This window comes from Alosa alosa, chromosome 24 (genome assembly GCF_017589495.1).
Source record: "Alosa alosa isolate M-15738 ecotype Scorff River chromosome 24, AALO_Geno_1.1, whole genome shotgun sequence".
NCBI lineage: Eukaryota > Metazoa > Chordata > Actinopteri > Clupeiformes > Clupeidae > Alosa > Alosa alosa.
The window spans coordinates 7,747,159-7,766,772 of NC_063212.1; the positions used below are offsets into that span (position 1 = coordinate 7,747,159).

The following is a 19,614-nucleotide window of genomic DNA, read 5'->3' on the forward strand; positions in this document are numbered from 1 at the left end:
TGCTTTGGCCAACTGCACATTGCTTTATTATGACCGCAAAGCGGTCATATAACGATTGTCAAAGGTTTTTTTTTCCCCGTCATCTACTTCCTGAATTTTTGTTCAACGATACCCGGGACACCGAAACACCGGTGCACATGAAATTTGGTGGGTATGTAGCCCCACTAGACTTTTACGGAAAATTTTCGTTTCGTCCCCGGGGGCCACTCCCCCGTGCTGGGCCCCCCGAACCGCAAAAAAAGCAGTTTTTCCTAAATAACTACCTGAACCGTGGCACCGAGGATGAAGAATCTTTTATGGTATGTTGGTCTCAAGGGCCCGCATCAACCTGGCCCATATAATCACTCATACCCCCGTAAGATGTTCAGAACTGCACCAAATTGTATGTGTATGATTGACCTAGCATTCTCTGGGAATATGCCAAGTTTCGTAGAATTTCATCCATGGGGGTCTAAAAAAAATTAGGTTATGTGTAGCCTACATTTAGTGACTGTACACTCATTGGCCTGTAGATGGCGGTGCACACATATACACATGCACACAAACACAGGCACCCACATACTATCGGTATTAGAACATAATTCTATACATTAGGTATAGATACATAATTACAAATTCAGTAGGATTTTTAGCTTAATGTGCAATTTTAGCTTAATTTATCTTCATTTAACAGCTTCAGAGTCATTGGAATGGTTATATGACTTTTTTCGGGTTGAATGGTGGCCGTCTCGCTTCCACCTAGCGCCTGTGAGCGGAAAAACCACCCTTGCAACTGTGGGCACGCGGGCCGACGGCCTCAGTGTCAGGAAGTATAACGAGTATAAGGAATTGCTTTACTGCATTCAAATACACATGCCAAGCACCGGATAGAAAAAGGTAGCGATGGAGTTTCTCAGACATTCGTCATGACAGAGCCAGCGAAAAAGAAGCAAAGAAGCTTCGCTGCGCGGCGGTCATAATAATAGCCCATCCGCGCATCTCTAGTGCCTATGGACTAGGCTGGGTGAACTGCATCTGCCCGCTATTTATTTTTTGATTTCTTAAAAGATTGAGCTTGGTCTGGTGAAAGCCAGACTAGCCATGGACCTTACACAATGCAAGGGAACATGAATCAGTCTATATTTGCACGAACAATAACGGACAACAGCTCTTCAACTTTGGCCCGTTAAAATGTGAACAGTCTAGCGACGCATTTCATCAAGGCCCATTTGGACATGTCAGTTATTTGCACCACAGGTTAGATACAATAAAGTATCACATGAACTAAAGATGACTAAAATGTTATGTAGAAGAAAGAAACATTCACAAAAAATCCATCCATCCAAAAATGACCTTTGTTTTTGATAGCTGTTGAAAACGGCATGGAACTGACAGATGTTATTTTGTTTATTTATAAATAAATAAATAAATAAATAAATAACATTATGCTGATACCTTTTGCTTTTCCCAAATACAATGTAGCCTACAGGTGTAAGTGACCTTTCATCAATCCAGTTGCAATGGATGAAATGTGATGTACTGCCCTACTTGTGATTGTTTAGAGATTTTAAAGGTTTCATAACAATGCTCAAAGTCAGCTTTATTGTCGATTTCTTCACATGTTCCAGACATACAAAGAAGTTATTTGCTGCATAATGCTACATCTTCTTTGGCTATTCTACAATCTATTCACCTTTTCAGCACCAGTAGGCTACTTTCTGTGTAGCCGCACACACACACTCAGGCATGCCAAACAATCATACACAAAAGTTTCAAGAGTGGGGGATGGAGTAAAAGATGGAGACAAATTGAAGTGTGATTTATTTTCGCGGAACGGATGTACAGGACTGAGCGGCGGTCATATTTTGTACCGCTATGCGGTACATATAGTTTGTCAACCTACTGATGTAGTGAATCTTTTTAAGACGTTATAAGATGAGGGTCATTGTATAAATTATTTGAATGATTTTGATTAATGAGTTTGCCTATGTCCCCTAGCAAAGTGTTTAACCAAATATAGCTGTAAGCAGCAATGAGGGGGCCAAGCAGTAAGTTCAGCAGGCAAGATTTGCCAGTAACTCAATGTGGTTAGCCTAGAAATCTAGCACCCCCCCCATTTGCTGCCAGGGCTAGTCTAGCCACTCTCCGTTGGCTTGTGAGCTCCAGAAATCGAAACGGCCAATGAAATCGTGTATAGAGTCCTTAGGTGGGCTTAACATAATGATTGATGGCAGAGTTGCAATGGTTTGGTTTGAATTCCCTGCTACTTGAAAACAAAGAAGATGGATGTTGCTGCTGGCGAACAGTGTGACACGAGTTAAGCTTTTATTAAGTTGGCAAACGTTTGAACTAGCCAACTAGCTCCGCTGGTGGGAAATGCATGGGACTCATAGCGCTGCCACTGTCCTATTGCGTGCAGAGGGAATTTGAAAGACAACTTATTATCCCGCCCCTCGGACTGAGCACTGCGAACGGTGAGTGCCCAGACCCTACATTTTAATGTGGGTCTGGCTCATCAGGCTACAATGGGGTTGCATCAGATATATAACATTAAGCAGTCACAGCAAGTTCCATGCCAAACAACCCAAGATTGGCCTTGAGTTACAAGGTCATTTCCTGTTTGGTGGCTTTGCCACCAAATTCGATTGGTTGTTATGGGTGAATGCTTTTGTCAATCGTTCCAGAAAATTTAAGCCCTGATAAGGCATGGTCTAAAGATGGTCTGTGCCAATTTTGGTCAAAATCAGATGAAATTTGTGACCTGTGAAAACTTTTAGTGTTTTTGATTAAATCCAATATGACGGCCGAATCAATTACAATGACATCACAAGTTAGCTTGGGTCGGCCTAAAGAACTCCAACAGTATAGATACCACTAGTGCATTTTAATTCTAAGCACAACAGCAGCTACAGGCCAAAAAGCATATTTCTTAATTGCAGCGCCTCCTAGAGGTCAAAGGTCAACATTTTGAGCTTCCTCCTGATTGGGTCCGTAGTCTATATACTACGTTTGGTTATGATACATGAAAGGGTTGCTGAGATATGAGCTCACTTCCTGTTTGGCGGCTTTGCCGCAAATTTCGATTGCCTGTTACGGGCGAACGGTTATATTTCCGAAGACAAAAAGTAACGCATTAATGAAGCATGGTCTGTAGATGATGTCTGTGAAGTTTGGTGTCGATCGGACAAAACTTACGACCATCAAAAACTTAAGTGTTTTTGATGAAATGGCGGAAAATCCATCATGGCTGAAAATGACGTCATAGGGTGTGTTGAACTGGGCTTGGTCCAACAATACCTCATTTTTGACAATCGGGTCAAGTTACGTGCGTCAACGCATGTCCAACTTTGGCCTGTTGGTGGCACTAGAGCACTCGAGGCTCCATCATGAAACTTGGTGAAATTAATCATGAGCCTGTCCCCATTCAATGTGCCAAATTTCACAACTTTTTACCAGACAGTTCTATGGGCTGCCATAGACTTCAATGGCAGAGGAAAGATGTTAAATAATAATAGGAAAAGCTAGAAACACAATGGGTGCCTTCGCTGCTTGGCCCCCAATAAAACAAAAACTCACGGACCACAAGAAAAGAAGAGTAGACCTACTTCAGTAGAATATTATACAATAAGCCACATTGTTTATTGTGTCAGAGAATTCATAGCATTTAACCTGGCATAGCTTACATAGGCAGTGTTGCAGAACTTTGCAAACAACTCATCTAATTTATATTTTACCACATACCCGCGGATAGCTTGCGGACCACCGGTGGTGCCTGGACCACACTTTGAGAAACACTGCTCTAGCAGACACAGACTGGCATGTATACAGGAAACTGACGACACAGTTAAAGTTACACGCTGCATTTAATTAAAATACCTTTTTAAAAATCATAGTACAAAATATATACATTCCACACACAGGATTACAGAAACCAATTACATTGTATAATTGTCAAAGATCATTATGTAAAGGGGGAAAAAACAGAAACAATGTTGTACAAAATAAAGCATTTACAAACACATGTGACTCTTGACCTGAGATCTAGATTTTCTTCCATTGCAAAAACAAATGTCCTTTCCCTCTTATCATATATATTAAAAACTTATAACCAGAAAAGAGTAATACACCAGTCACACCATTAGCCACAGATGACTTGCCTCATAATTCTGTGTAATTTAGAAAATCAGATATTTAAAATTAGAGAAGATACTCCGATAACAGGCATTATATCCAATTCATAATTATGATACAATAGGCCTCAATGAAATCCACCCAATTTTGTTCACCATTCCCCAAACCACCAGTTTAATCTTCCAGATCCTCCATTGAAAGGGTTATCATGTCAGAAAAGAAACTCCCCTCATTGTCTCCCCCTCCAAAAATGAACAACTGTTTTGGAGACTCATCTGTATCTTTAATTGGTTCCTCATCCATTGAGTCCTGTAAAAAACACACACACACACACACACCTTAATACATTGCCAGGAAAGAATCAAGCACTCAAATAAATTAGGCAATTCCTGATATGAATTTGAAGGACCTCTTCAATATTGCTAATATTATTATTGAATTAATAATATCATCCAAAGAATTTTCTGGTATTATTTAACAACTGTAAGAAGACATCAATGGAAATTAGACTGTTACCAAATGGTCGAAACAGACCAGAAAAAGAAATATATATACCTGTGAGCCTGCTGTGGTCATGTTGATGATGGAATGTCCAGCCCGTGGGACTGAAGTGAGCTGGGGGTGAACTACAGTGGTCCAGCTGCTAGTCTCTGCAAAACAAACACCACCCCAACTTAGGACATGTCACTGAAACACACAAACACTTCCAAAAGGTTGGATGTATGACCGCACTGGTCACTTGGACATCCATAGACTGGATACAAATATTCAAGTTGCCACTACACAGTACTTATTCAGTTAGCCCCACTAAGCTAGTGTTGTACAACAAATATTGCCCAACAGTTAGGTTGCTAGTTTATGCTTGGTAGGAAGTAGAAGCCAAGACATCATCATCATCATCATCAATTTGGATGCAGCCCACAAACTTCAAGAGTTGTAAGTTCTAATCAACTTGCCACCCGCTTTTAATTTTTTTTTTATCAGTACTCAGTTTGCCTTGACAGCTCCGTACCTGTATTGAAGATGAAGGTGTCGCTCAGGGCATTGTTGCCGTTGTAGCCTCCGTGCACCAGGAACCGCGAGTCAGAGAGAAGAGCGCAGCCGTGCCAGCTGGAACACAGCAGGGGTCAGGCAAGGTCAGGCCACATGGTCAAACAAGTGGAACTAACTTTTTTTTTCTAGTTTACTTGAAGAGATGCCTGTGTGCATAGAAAGGGTGCCTGACCAAGCTGCTCTTCCTTTGCTCCACACTTACTGATTTTGTTATCTGTACAAAACCGTACCCAAATACTTTGACCTAATCATATTAAGAACGTCCTGCTAAAACAGAACGCTTTCAGTAATTTTTTTACAACTTTTTTTGTAATATGTATTATATTATTGGCAGGTACTCTATTTTGAGTGGTACACTTGATGACTGGGCAGATGTCACACCTGCTGGTTAAGGTAATAGGCAATTAAAAGAAAGAAAGAAAGAAAGAAAGAAAGAAAGAAAAGCCTTTTACCTTCTTGGAGAAGGGGGCGTTCCACTTGTTTTCACAGCAGAAAACTCCATCAAGCCTGATATTGGGCAAAACAGAGGTTTTACATTTGATGTTATGCATCACCAGGCCACCAAAAACACAACATGCTCTGCTGAGAAGATGGTACGTTTATGATTATTTATTCATTCATTCATTCGACAGATGGCTGCTTTCAAAGCAATCTACAAGTGAGGCACTTTACAACCGATTTCCCACTGGAATATTTAATTGAAAATAAGCTTCAGTGCCATGAAACAAGTTATGTAAAGGCGTAGTTGAAAACTTTCCAAAGTGAATAGGAATGCAAAGTGTTTCCCTTGTTTTCTCTTCACTGATATTAGAACCATGATGAAATCTTACCCAGGTCCAACATGTACATGTCATTGAAACACACAGGAGTGTCCCATCCACCAAAGATGAAGATTTTTCCTTCAACAACACATGCAGAGTGTCTGTAGAGAAATTACATAAGATGAGACTCCAATCACTAATACTCCTTATGTAACAATCCCTTTTTCATCTTTTGTTCTTCTAAACACATAGGCCAAATGAAGTCATCATAACTTCTAGGCATTGTGCTTTACAACCAACCTCTCACAACTGATATTTCTCAAGGGAATTGTCTATATTAAATCAATCCTTTTGGCTTATAGAAATACTCATGAATTACTGGGCCTGTGTTGGCATCACCTCCTGTGGCAGCTTACCCTGATCGAGGCGCGGGCTTGTCTCCGTTGACAATGGGCTGGTACCAGATGGCCATCTCGGGGTTGAAGATGTAGATGGAGTCGCTGCAGCCATCTGGCTGAGGGTGGGGGCGAGGGAACACCCCACCGAACACAAACAGCTCCCCTCGGAACAGGCTACAGCTGTGGTAGGCTAGTGGGGGCACCTTACCCTGAGCCTGGGAGAAGGACATGGAGCTCATCATGTTTATGTTTAGAGTTTTTAGGAGACGCTTTTGTCCAAAGCTACTTAGAAGGACATCAATGAATATCACATTAACATTAAAATTAACAGTTAACATAACATTAAAATTAACAGTAAAGTCCTATAGCCTAAATAAAATGACCAACAATGGACTAAATACAATTATACAGAATAACACCATCCATCAACAAATACATGGATATAAACATTTTTCATTACCTCTTCGTGTTGAAAAAATATTTCCTATAAATATTATAGACATTCAACATTTTGAAGTAAAGTATGCAGGGAATTATGTTACTTTCCTAAGTAATGGTAAAACAACAAGAAATTGGAGATCACTCCACTTGTAGTGCCTTCAGCTACGCTAAAACCTGGAGCATTGTGGTGGTAAGTCTGCTTGCTCTCACCTCCACCATAGTCCAGCGCCAACTCTGGGTGTCCAGGATGTGCATGTCGTTGAACCACTTTTTGCTCTTGGAGCCACCGAAAACAAAGATGCGCTTGGACTCGGGGTCGTATGTGGCTGTGTGGCCGATCCTGGCTTCGGGCGTGGGCCCTTCGGCTAGAGTCTCAGCGGGCACCCAGGACTGGTCCTCTGGAGAAAGATGATCACACCAGCGTTAGGTCAGATGGCTTAGCTTGCACTGCACTGCCCAGCAGTGCTGTTTCAAAATCACAGTTTATGCATCAGGAACAATGTCAGAAAAACACAGGACAGGTGTTAAAACTCCTTGTGCTACAGGTAGGAGGTTTCCCACAGTGTCCAATCAACAGCCAAGCCTATTTAACATTACCCAACATGATGCGAAATACAAGCAGTGTACATACTCAGGACCATCGCGAAAGATCATCTTAAAAATATACATCTAGTTCAGACTTCAAATGTTGAAAAATAACACAAGTGGAGATAGAAACATGCAAAGTGCAATAATAAGAGGGTAGCTGACCTGTGCATAGCTTCCACATAGGATCTTTGCAGAACTGCATCTTTGCACCTTGTCCCCCAATCAGAATGGCTGTCTGAGGATCGATGGGGCAGAGACTCTGACCCCAGCGACCTGAAGGACAGTCCAGGGGGGCTGCACAGAGACACAAAATGGCATCACATTGAGCAACAATACTGCTTTAATATTGAGCACCAAAGCATTAGTATATTACAGAAACACAAAGCAGATCCTTTGCCTTAAAATAATGGCTTCAAACTAATTCTGATGCTGCACTGACGTATAATACAGACAACGATGTCCATTGCCAGTAGGTACCCACTATGCAACGCTGTTGATCAGGTAGGATCATGACCTTTTTAGTCCTTTTTTTTACTAACTGGGTATGGCCTTAGTGCTAAATGCCATTGAATATTGACAACAAGTAACATCAGATATCAAATGTATCATGTTGCTTTAAATATCAGACGCTTAAAAAGTAATAATTAAATCAGCTTACATGGTTGGTGTACTGTATGCATGTGAGAGAGAAGCTGAAAGCACACCTGATTGGGTGAGAGTTTTGGCCTGTCTACCCCTGGGCTTGGCGATAGGGGGTGTGCGGGTGCTGGCCTGGGTGGTAGCCGGCTGCTCGTCCTTCTGGGGGAAGAGACGTGTCTGGTTGTTGCGGGGGGCGTTCCGGCCCTTCCGGTGCGGAGTGGTCTTCTCCGAGGCCTGGCTGTTGGGGCACGCGTTCTCCTGGTTGGCCGTTTCCTGGCTCTGGCCCACTTCTTTTCCTCTTCCCAGGGCCCTCTCTCATCACTGGAGGCGCAACCGGGCACTTTGGGGGCAAGTTAAAAACACATTAAACATCTGGGCCATTCTTTGAAAATCTCTTCATAGCTTAAACTAATCAATGCAGAGATTAACGCAATAACGTGTGCCACCTATAGGTACATTACCTCTGGTGTGAACTCTTTCTTTGTCAGGTCTGGTATCAGCAGATCGCCTACAGCCTACACAAATAACGAATAGGAGATGTCAGTGTTTCACAAACAGCGTAAAAAAAAATTTATGTCAAAAAGTATGCTTTAATCACACTCACCATCATTTCACTGTCAAGTTTAACAGAGAGCGTTGCCCCACTGGACCAAATGCAATCTTCCCAGTACTCCCAGCAAAGGGACCTTTCAAAGAAACAACCCCTGATTAGCCTTCACAGATGAAAAGTCGTTATATGAAAAATATATAAATTAAAAACCATTACAAACTCACTTATTCTTTGGGGTCAGTTTGCCAGATATGATGGGATTCGACTTTGTGTCACTTAATTCAACAGTGACACTAGTGTGTTTACCCCAGAGCCCCTTAGTGAACAGCACCACCTGTTGTACAAATGCGGGTATTGCAATAGGTTTATGCCCGGGTTCTGTGGGACTAAAAAGACAAAAAAGATTACTTAAAAAAAGATAAGTTATTGCTGCGTATTATGTCAGTGTTAACCTTTAAGTGCGATAGAAGAATTAAAGCCTACATTATATACTTTTCGCGTAGGCACAAGTGCAATCCATACATTTGATGTAGGCTATTCAACGCTAAACAAATTAGGAATAAGATTCGCGCCTGCCCTAGATAATAAAATAATTTGGTCTACGTTCACATTGCAAGCGTATGGAGATGCCGCGTAGATAGATTGTTATTGCGTAGATTGCACAGACCTCGACGCCTGGCAATAATAGGTTAGTCAGTGTGCTTATTTCAGTAAAAACAGACATGCAAATGTAAATGAATGCATACACAACCTTAGAGTATCGTTAGAATGTTCATAGATTAATACCATACATTTATACACGGGTTGCGAAGTGATCTTACCCCAGCATTTCACGGGGTGGTTCATCCACTCCAAAAACCGCGTAGATACTCAGTTCCTCCATGTTGTGTAATCTGCGATAAATATCTGCAGTGTTAACCCAATTGAACCCAGACTGACAGGCTAATCTTTTATATGTACGTCAACTCTCGCTAATATTGCTATTTTATAAGAAGCTGTACGCAGTTGAAGTAGTCTGTCTACTACCTTACTGCACAAATACAAATTGCGCGCCACGACCAACACTAACAAGGAAGGAGGGGTGTTGGTTTGACGAATCAAAACTCGTAGCTGGCTTAGCCAACCAGGGAAGCGTATACTGAACTAGGCGGAACTTTCGAAACTCCGAAAGCTCCCTGATCCTTACATCATCTTTTAGCCTACTGTCTGTGAGATCCTTCCAGGTATGATTAGGCATAATTAAACTCCTCAAAGGCTCCTCAAAGGCTAAGTTTGCATAACGCAAAACTAGTTTAACTGAGGTCCATGGCTAGTCTGGCTTTCATCAGACCAAGCTCAATCTTTTAAGAAATCAAAAAAAATGTTTCAGTCAGTAATGGCGCAAAACTAGTAATTAGACAGCAACTGTTGCTTTCATTTCGTTGTCGTGATTGGTGTGAACGAAAGTACACAAAACTTGGCATGCATTCAGTATCACCTGAAATGTAATGACTATTTCATGTACAGGCCAGTTGGTGTATAGTAATGGTGGCTACTGTAGCTGTAAGCATGAGACATTTGATCTGATACATCTGTCAACAACTTGCAATAACTTCAGGCAAGATAGCAAAACATTAGGCCATTATTAGGCCTAAATAATCATAATTTAAGCAGTGCAAACTTTTCAGTTAAAGACTGAAAATGCCAGAATTATAGTGAAAGCAGTTCACAAAATGATGTGTTTAGATGTTGTGGCTGGTTGTCTGCTCAGAACAGGCAGTAGTCAAAGGAAATTCAGCTTTTTAGATAGGGAAAGTCAGGCAATTGGACATGTAACTGGGAATCCTCATAGCAGCCAATTCTTATGTAAAAAAAAAAACTTATTAACTTAATCCTTCACACTTAAGGTGAGTGTACAAAATATGTAACATATTAGCCTACAACTTTTTGCTAAGAAATATCCAGTTGAATAAACAATCATCTTTTGGATATTGATCTTAATGCCTAATCAAACAAATGAGGAAAAATACAACCTTTAAGGACACCAATTTCTTGTGTGAATGAATGAATAATGTATTGTAAATAAATAAATGTTCTTCATTAAAGTACAGGGTGCATATGTATACCCCCCTATGTTAAATTCCCATAAAGGCAGGCAGATTTTTATTTTTAAAGGCCAGTTATATGCATCCTGATAAAGTTCCCTTGGCCTTTGGAATTAAAATAGCCCCACATCATCACATACCCTTCACCATACATAGAGATTGGCATGGTGTGTATTTCAGTTAGCCTATTAGCTGGTTTGATGCTCTTTGAGCTCAATGCAAATCAATGCTCAATGCATTGATGTCTTTTTCTTCCCTGCACCAGAGGGGAGGTGGGTTTCAGGATAATGTCTGAGTCGTTGCACTGGGCGATGCGTCCAGTGTTAAAGCGGGTTCACCCCCTGCCTCCAGGCATCCCAGTGGCCTGCTCTTAGATGGACAGTGAGACAGGCAATGAGGTGGCAATGAGACCCACGAGCTATACACAAATAGTGATAAGGCACAGACTGCTGTTTAGATGCTGCTTATGAAGAATCTATTATGAAGAAAGTGTACTTGCAAGGAATATGGTCTCTGCATTTTTCCATGAATTAGTGAAACACACAGAGCACCCAGTGAACACACATTGAGGTGAAGCACACACTAACCCGGAGCAGTAAGCTGCCTTGCTACAGTAGCCTCGGGGAGCAGTAAGGGGATGTGGGCATGGAAGAGCAGTGCTCAACCACTTCCGCTGACCACATTTTTCCTACTGATCAGGGATTGAACCTGCAAGCCTTCGGTTTCAAGCCCAAAGCCCTAACAGCTAACAGGGTAATGTAGACAGGGTTTCAACTGGCTCTCTCTCTCTCTCTCTCTGTGTAAAGTAAATGTATCAGTGAACTCTCTCCCCCTAAATGTATCTGAATAGGCCTATCATGTATGATGTTATTGTACATCATAACTTGGCATTGTGTTGCATTGTGTGCAAACCATGAGGGCACCTCTTTTGCAATTTCAGTTTGTAATTATCTTCAGTACAATACAGGTACTATATGTTGTGTGAACTTTAAAATGTGCGATGACATTGTTAATAATGTGAGTAATGGTTAAAGATAATAACAATTATTGTGTTTTAAAGTGGTAGGCTACACAAAATAGGTGAACCAAGAAGCCCTATTTTGGTTCTCAACAATCATGCTTACATCACAGAGGTCATAAGGACTGGACACTGGTTTAGAACACAAAAAGCTTTGTGATGTAATCATGTCATGCAAGGTTCTAAAATTATGGTTATCTCATTTTCAAACAATTGTCTCTTATTCACTGTGATCTACAACTGGATACAAGTTCCCTATCCAAATACCGTACTTGATATTGGTTTTAACCTTCACTACAACACCTTCTTGGTGAACTAAGGACTTCTGTTAAGCAAGGTAATTTAATGATTAAATTTTATGATTACATGCTTATTATAATCATATTGTGAAATATTAGACCTATCCACACACAATGCTGATTTAGTCTAATGTATTTAATATAATTACTCCAGTTTTACTTGAGAATAAATATATATTTTTTTACATGTTGCCCTCCAGTGTCCAACATCTCTCTTAAAAATGAGTGAGGAAATGCGAAACCATGGCAGGAGCAGGAAGAGGAAACGGTCCTCTCGACAGTCTCGCCGAGCTGTTCAGCCAAACAGCAGCTACTACATTCTTTCTAGCCGGGAAGGAGACCCCTCACTGCCAGGCACATCCACAGCAACCTCTATCAGTTACCACACTGATCTAGAGCAGCAGCTGAGAGCTGACTCCCTCTTTCTTCTGAGGAGTGATGTTCTTATTCTGGATGATGAGGACTCAAGACGGTCCAAGAGGTCTAGACCAGTTGGGTCCTCCATGCCAACCAATGGCAGAAGGTCCCCACAACCAGGGACCTCACGAGACCTCTATGCCCCCTCAGAATTGCAACAGAGAGCATGGTCACCATCTTCACCAGACATACCCATTGCCACTATTAGTGATAGTGAAGATCCTGCATTGCCATCTATGACAAGGGCAGACACACCGATCTTCATTACTGATATCTCTGATGATCAAGATGAACTTCCGGACATCTTTTTTGTTGGCATGCTTGGCACTCCTTATATTGAGATGGAATTCAACCTGGTGGACGAAGTCGTGACCCTTTGGGAGATCCACAACCACCTCCCTTTGAATGTCCCTTATGACCTTCCCACCATGATCTTCAACCCCGAGAACGCAAATGAACAAAGTGATTGTAGGATCTGTCTGAGCAACTATGTGGAAGGAGAGGAGCTCACGATTCTGCCCTGCAGCCACAATTTCCACAGCAACTGTGTGAATCAATGGCTTCTGCAGAGCCCCACCTGCCCCATGTGCAGAACACAAATGAATTAGAGCACCGTAAACTGAGGGACTACTTCTATTTTAATAAAATATCTCACATAGATCACTGCTGTTCTTTTTTTATTCATGTAAGTAATGTCTAATTTCATGTAAACTAGTAAGCTATACCTAGTTATTCTGATAGCTTGGCTGGTATCATATAATGATAGTATTGTGCTAACCCTACACGATGAGTATCATATAATGATAGTATTGTGCTAACCCTACACGATGAGTATCATATAATGATAGTATTGTGCTAACCCTACACGATGAGTATCACATTCATCAATGTTCCTCTTGTTCTTACATTTTGTGTGGGGTTTTTGGACCTGGAACACCTACAGTAAAGCAGAGCTTGGCCTGGGTAGCTGGTGGGAATAACTGACATGCAACCCCATATCATCAGTGACTTTCTTCACAAACTTTCTTGTTTTCTCCAGGCAGTCATCTTTATATTTTTAATTTACATTTGGTTACAGTGGGCTAAAGAGAAGCAATTATGGATTGTGGCTGATTGGATGAGCGTGACATTTAGAGACTCATGAATGCCTGAAGAAAACAAGAAAGTTTCCACAGTAGTTTTGAGCTGTTTCTCAAAGCCAAAGCAGTAAAATATTTTTGAGGCACATCTAGGCCTATGATTGTTTTTATTTTCGATTTAAAAAAAGAAGAAATGTAGGTACTGCAAGATTCACAGTGGCCACATGGTGGCAGCACAACCTCCTTGTATGCTTTATGTGATACAGCAGGGAAAATAAGTATCCGTATGTCAACATTTGTTTCAGTAAGTATGGTTCCAGTGAGGCTATTCGCATGAACTTTTGCACTGGGCATTAGTGTTAACTTAGGTAATCCACACATATATAAAAATCCAAACATTAATGTCTAAAAGTAGAGTTATGAGTAAAAAAGTGGAATTGCACAGGGAAAAAAAGTATTTATCACACTAGGAAAAAGCAGTACACAAAGGCAAGGAATGGCAATGAACAAACTGGAATCTATAAGTAGTTAGAGAAATTATCCCTCCTATCTGTGCAAATTGATATAACCTGGGTTAGTACGTACTGGTGGGCTATAAAAAGTTTTTTTGTTACCAAGGTGTCACACAAGAAACATTTCATGATGGGTAAAAGCAAAGAGCTCTCCCAAGTCCTTTGTAACCTTATTGTTGCAAAACATATCAATGGAACTGGTTACAGATGCACTTCAAAACTTCAGAATCATCCAGCAAGCAGTATTGGAGCCATTATCCTCAAATGGAAGGAACATCACTGCATCATCAACTGGCCATGCACAGGATCTCCTTGCAAAATTTCTGACCAGGAAGTCAGAAGGATTGTCAAAAAAGTTGCCCAAGATCCAAGGACCACTCGGAGAAAGCTCCAGAAAGACTTGGAGGGAGCAGGTACAATTGTTACAGAGAAAATCATAGGTAATGCACTCCACATGGTCTCTATGCGCACTCATCCCACATGACTCTATTGCTGAAGAAAAACATGTCAAAGCTTGTTGTAAGTTTGCTACACAACATTTGGACAATCCTATGAAATACTGAGAGAATGTATTCTGGTCAGGCAAGAGCAAAATGTAACTTTTCGGATGTCATACTACACACCATACTTGGAGGAGAAATGGCAATGTGCATCACCCTAAAATAGTCCAGTCATTTTAGGAGAAAGGGTTGAACAAATTGCAACACAAGCAAACTTAACTGATTTTGTATCCTCAGTATGTCCTGAGTAAGGGAAAAAAGCCCCGAAGAATCCCAATAGGGGAAAGTTTAGAAAAAGACCTAAATATAAAAATTAACCTTCACATATCACCATGAAAATTACTGAGTTGATTACTTACATCAAGACAAACAAAAAATGTATTAGAAGTTTTTTTAAATTGTTTGTTAACATGGGCAAACAGGGCATAATGTAATTATGTATAGCTAGTGACCAAAACTAATTGCAACATTTGACAAACAAATTGTCCAAGGCATGGAGGAAGATAATACATGTCTTAACTGGTATTATATATCATCTAGAGGGTATATGCTTATAGAAAATATATAGTTTATGGTGTTTAATTTGTTTTCCCTGGACAGTATAGGCCAAAATGTATCCACTTTACACTAGATAGAGGGCAATGTATGGTGCATGGCATAGAGGAAGATGGGAAATGTCTTAAATGGTGTTATATCTCCTCTAGAGGGTATATGCTTATAGAAAATATATAGTTTATGGTGTTTAATTTGTTTTCCCTGGACAGTATAGGCCAAAATGTATCCACTTTACACTAGATTCGTCTTTACAGAATAGAGGGCAATGTATTGTTCATGGCATAGAGGAAGATGGGAAATGTCTTAAATGGTGTTATATCTCCTCCGGAGGGTATATGCTTTCAGAAAATATACAGTTCAGGGTGTTTAATTTGTTTCCCTTAATAGTGCAGGCCAAAATGTATCAGCTGTTCACTTGACTATGCATGGTATGGAGGAAGATGGGACATAAGTTAATTGATGCTATATTTCATGTACAGTGCATATACTTTTAGAATATGTATAGTTTTGACTGTTCTATGACTTGTAAAACCATGACCCATGCATAGGCATGCATTGTTAATTATTAATCTTAAACTATATTTATTAGTATAGCATTTTTGCCAGATGTCACAACAAGAGTCACTTGGAGGCTAACTGCAGTTATCCCATCTGCACCCTTCTGTCGAATTAGGACATGATCATGTCCATCTTCAACTTTGCCTTCACAATTTTCCTGCATTCACTAACATAAACATACTGTGCTGTCCGATTATTGTTTTAGACAAAAATTGTGCAAAGTAAAGGGGCATCATACAGGCCCCTCTGATTGGACAGACAGTATATCAGTCAACCCCTGGGCAAGAGGTCAATTACTATAAGACTTGCAAAATGATGGACTGATACTTTAGTGTGATATACTGTATGTTTCAATGACCTCTAAATCAGATTACGTAAACACCAAAACCACTTTCCTAGGCTGAATAATGCCTAACTATGTGTTTGTACAGATTACACATTGTGGAACACTTACATGCAAAAACCCACTTGGCTCTATTTAAAGATTCCACAACCATTTCCATTGATTCAAAGGGCCACAATGTAAAAATAGACACCAATTTTGCAACAAACCAGTCTGAAATAAGCCAAAGGAATTCACTCTTTGAAAATAAAAGAATGTTCCTCAACAATGCAAGATTCTAAAATTCCATGTTAAGTTAGATGGGGTCAGATATTCTTTAGAATGTGTATTCTACAACATTCTAATTACAGTTTTGTCAGTATTTGCTGAAGAATAATGCATAAAACAACCCTCATTTTAACATATTTCCACCAACTGGATTTTCATAGTCTTTTACTATGGTGTAAAGATCACCAATTGAAATATAAAAATGTGAAAATAAATTCTGTTGCAATTAGTTTTGGGTCAGACCTTTGCCTGGACTATTAGCTCCGTTGTGGTATTTATACAAATTAACTATATGTAATTACATTATGCCCTGTTTGACCATTTTAACAAACAATTTCAAAAAAAACGTATAATACATTTTTTGTTTGTCTTGATGTAAGTAATCAACTCAGTAATTTTCATGGTGATATGTGAAGGTTATTTTTTCCCCCTATTCACGTGAGAAAAATACTGTATAGGCTTATGAATAGGGTATATTTGGGTCTTTTTTGAAACTTTCCCCTATCGGGATTCTTGATTTTTTTTTCCCTTACTCAGGACATATTGAGGATTCAAAATCAGTTAAGTTTGCTTGTGTTGCAATTTGTTCAACCTTAACCCCTATTTTGGCTTAAAATGACTGGACTAAAAATACCCTACCAACAGTGAGGTTTGGAGATGGTGGCATCATGGTGTGGGCTGTTTTTCATCTCATGGTACTAGCAGACTTCATACAGTTGAAATGATGAATGGAGTCATTTTGTTCCGGGAGAATCTTTACATCTACCAGGATGATGAGGATGAGACATGGCTAGACCTTCCAGCAATAATCCAAACCATTGAACAGTTTTGGAAGTTATCCAAAGATCAGGATTCAACAGAGGGACCCCTGGAATCTTCAATATTAAAGGACTATCTGTTTAAAAGAATGGGCCCAACTCACACCAGAATACCTAGACTGATTAGTTTCGTCATACAGGAAATGCCTTGATAAAAGCCTTTCCACAAAGTATTTAAGAAATTTCAGCAAGCGTGTTCAATACTTTTTTCCTGTGTTCCACTTTATTACACATAACTCTACCTATGGACTTTAATGGGTGGATTATCTTAGTTAATACTAATGTCTGGTGAAAATGTCATGCAAATATAGCCTCATTGGAAGTATACAACTGAAAAAAATGTTGACGTGTTCAATACTTATTTTCCCCGCTGTATACCAAGATACTAAACTGAGACTTAATGCAGTCATAAGTGCTCTCAGACTAATGTCCCCTCAGTTACCCTGTTATGTGCTTAAACTTGAACATTGTCATTTAACTTGCTCCTTTTTTACAGCTAAACTGCATATCTTTAGTGCGTGGACAAAAAGGCATTGGACGTAATCTTGGGCTTTGGGCGACACTTACATTTTCCCAACATTTTGGGTCATTTAACTTATCAAAACAACTTGTATTAATTTAGAAAATAATCTAGGCCTACAGATTGATGGACTATGTAAAATAATCGTAGTTGCGGCCCTATGGAGATAGATGGACTGATCAGTAGCATGATCTATCAATAGCATGCAGTGAAAGAACAAAATACATTGAATGATCTTTTGAGGGTTTAGCCTCAGGGCTCTCAAGTGTCACGCATTGAGCGTGACAGTCACTCATTTCAGTCTTTTGTCACGCTCTCCCGCCACACATTGTATTTCTCAGGCAGAAAAACTATTTATATATTTAATATATATGCTGCGGCAGCGCCCAAAATGTCTCTGGCCGCGCCGCTCTCACTGGTTTCAGCACAGAGTATAAGTCATATTTTAATGTTAGCCTACAACAAATCCACAACTTGTTTGACACAATGACAACGTGACTGCTGCTATAGAGAATGTTTCCCAGATAATTAGCATCAGTTGTTCATGACTATCTGTAACTTAGCCAACAGTTTCACAGCCTGTTCATTGACAACACTTGCTCAGAACAAGTAGCCTATGCCTAGTCATACTTCGTTCACACGATGACTGACATATTGTCACATTCTAAACATCTCTCTCTCCAAATAGGCTTAATCATTTTATTAGCACTAAACAAATTAAAGTGTATTGCATAGCCTATAGGTCACTTTTAAAATCACGTCATATTATATAATTATATCCTGGCCATGGATGCATTAATCATTGCATCTGTATTCAAAAATGTCGGGTAAAAAGCAATTAAGCATCCTCTCATTCACCCTGAGAGGAAAGCCCCCTAAAAGGTCCAGGTTAGAGGATGCTCAGAGGTGGTGAAAAGGCCCATTATTGAATTGTCAGTGCTATCATGTGTCAAATCATTTATTTTGCAAATCTGAGCAATTATAAATTATACTTTTGCCCCATTTTGACTTAGGAGGGCATTGCTCCTAAATAGGCCTACTTTAGCCAATAATCAAACGTCTGCTCTCTTTTGGAAAGCTGAGACACTGTTGGAAAACAATTAGAATAACTGTGTGATGTACTGTCACAAAGCTACAAAGGCTAGATTATTCTTTTATTTTTCTACCGGATAACAAGCATCTTTGAACTGACCACATTTCAGCCCTCTAGGTCTTGACTTGATTCCTAGCATTAGGTCTTGTCATGCTGTGTGCAAAAGTAGATCAATATAGAATGACCATGAGTACTTTAGACCATTATTTGCCATAATTTGCCACTCCCCATAGGACTTTGGGTTATCCAAAATGCATACTGGCAATCAAATGCTTACTGCATAAGCATAATCTTGGCCTCAAATGAAAGGTAATACTCTGAAGTTTCATGCTTGCATTTGGATTGTAGGCTACTTCAGGTTCTGATATGACTACACTAAATATTGAATAATTACAAAAAATACAAATCTTTACAATTTCTATTTCAGTTCAATTGGTGTGTATGACGGGCTATATTTCTGCACAACTAATATTGGATCAACTGGTAACTGACCTGGGGCTGGTGTATGCTAGCTGGTGATGCTAGTTGCACGTGTAAATCCTCACACCCCTAACCTTAAGAACGCTTCTAACCGCTGAGTTGGAAGCCTGGGCTTTTAGCTCAGTGGTTAGAGCGCTCGACTCTCATGCCAGTGTGTGTTGGGGGGGGGAATGTCGGGAAATGTCACTCTTGCCTGTCCTCAAAACTTGAGAGAGCCCTGTAGCCTACAAACAAACAATTCCGCTATCTATGTACGAGGGGCTTCAATGTGATCACAAGTTGTAGGCTACTTGTAATGATATTTATTAAGTTAAACAACCTATCTTATCAGAAATTGTAGAATCAATTAAATAAAACACAAGTCTATCTCGTTAACAAGGAATTCCATATTCTATATCATTAGGAAGATATTTTAAGAAATATTCCTGGAATGTGCACTTTCCATTGAATGGCTGGCATAGGAGAAATGTAGGGCAGGCCACGCTGCCTAAACGAATTTCCCTTTCTCTCACAAACATCTCTCTAGTCCTA

General features: G+C 40.0%; 2 protein-coding genes across 2 annotated transcripts; one reads left to right on the forward strand and one right to left on the reverse strand.

Moving 5' to 3' along the window:
* Nucleotides 1-3,823: 3,823 nt before the first annotated feature.
* Nucleotides 3,824-9,603, reverse strand: LOC125289554 (kelch repeat-containing protein). Its single transcript, XM_048236470.1, is given in 14 exon segments — nt 3,824-4,419; nt 4,666-4,760; nt 5,123-5,220; nt 5,616-5,670; nt 5,994-6,085; nt 6,341-6,537; nt 6,974-7,161; nt 7,514-7,645; nt 8,056-8,255; nt 8,257-8,330; nt 8,452-8,505; nt 8,595-8,676; nt 8,765-8,926; nt 9,362-9,603. Coding segments are annotated over 14 exon segments (1,626 nt in total). The 5' UTR covers nt 9,424-9,603; the 3' UTR covers nt 3,824-4,284.
* A 129-nt stretch (nt 9,604-9,732) lies between these two features.
* On the forward strand, nt 9,733-12,999 carry LOC125289750 (RING-H2 finger protein ATL81-like). The gene is made up of 3 exons (XM_048236726.1): nt 9,733-9,763; nt 11,894-11,979; nt 12,142-12,999. The coding sequence occupies exon 3, from the start codon at nt 12,163-12,165 to the stop codon at nt 12,964-12,966; it is 804 nt and encodes a 267-aa protein (XP_048092683.1). The 5' UTR covers nt 9,733-9,763; nt 11,894-11,979; nt 12,142-12,162; the 3' UTR covers nt 12,967-12,999.
* The last annotated feature ends 6,615 nt before the right edge of the window (nt 13,000-19,614 follow it).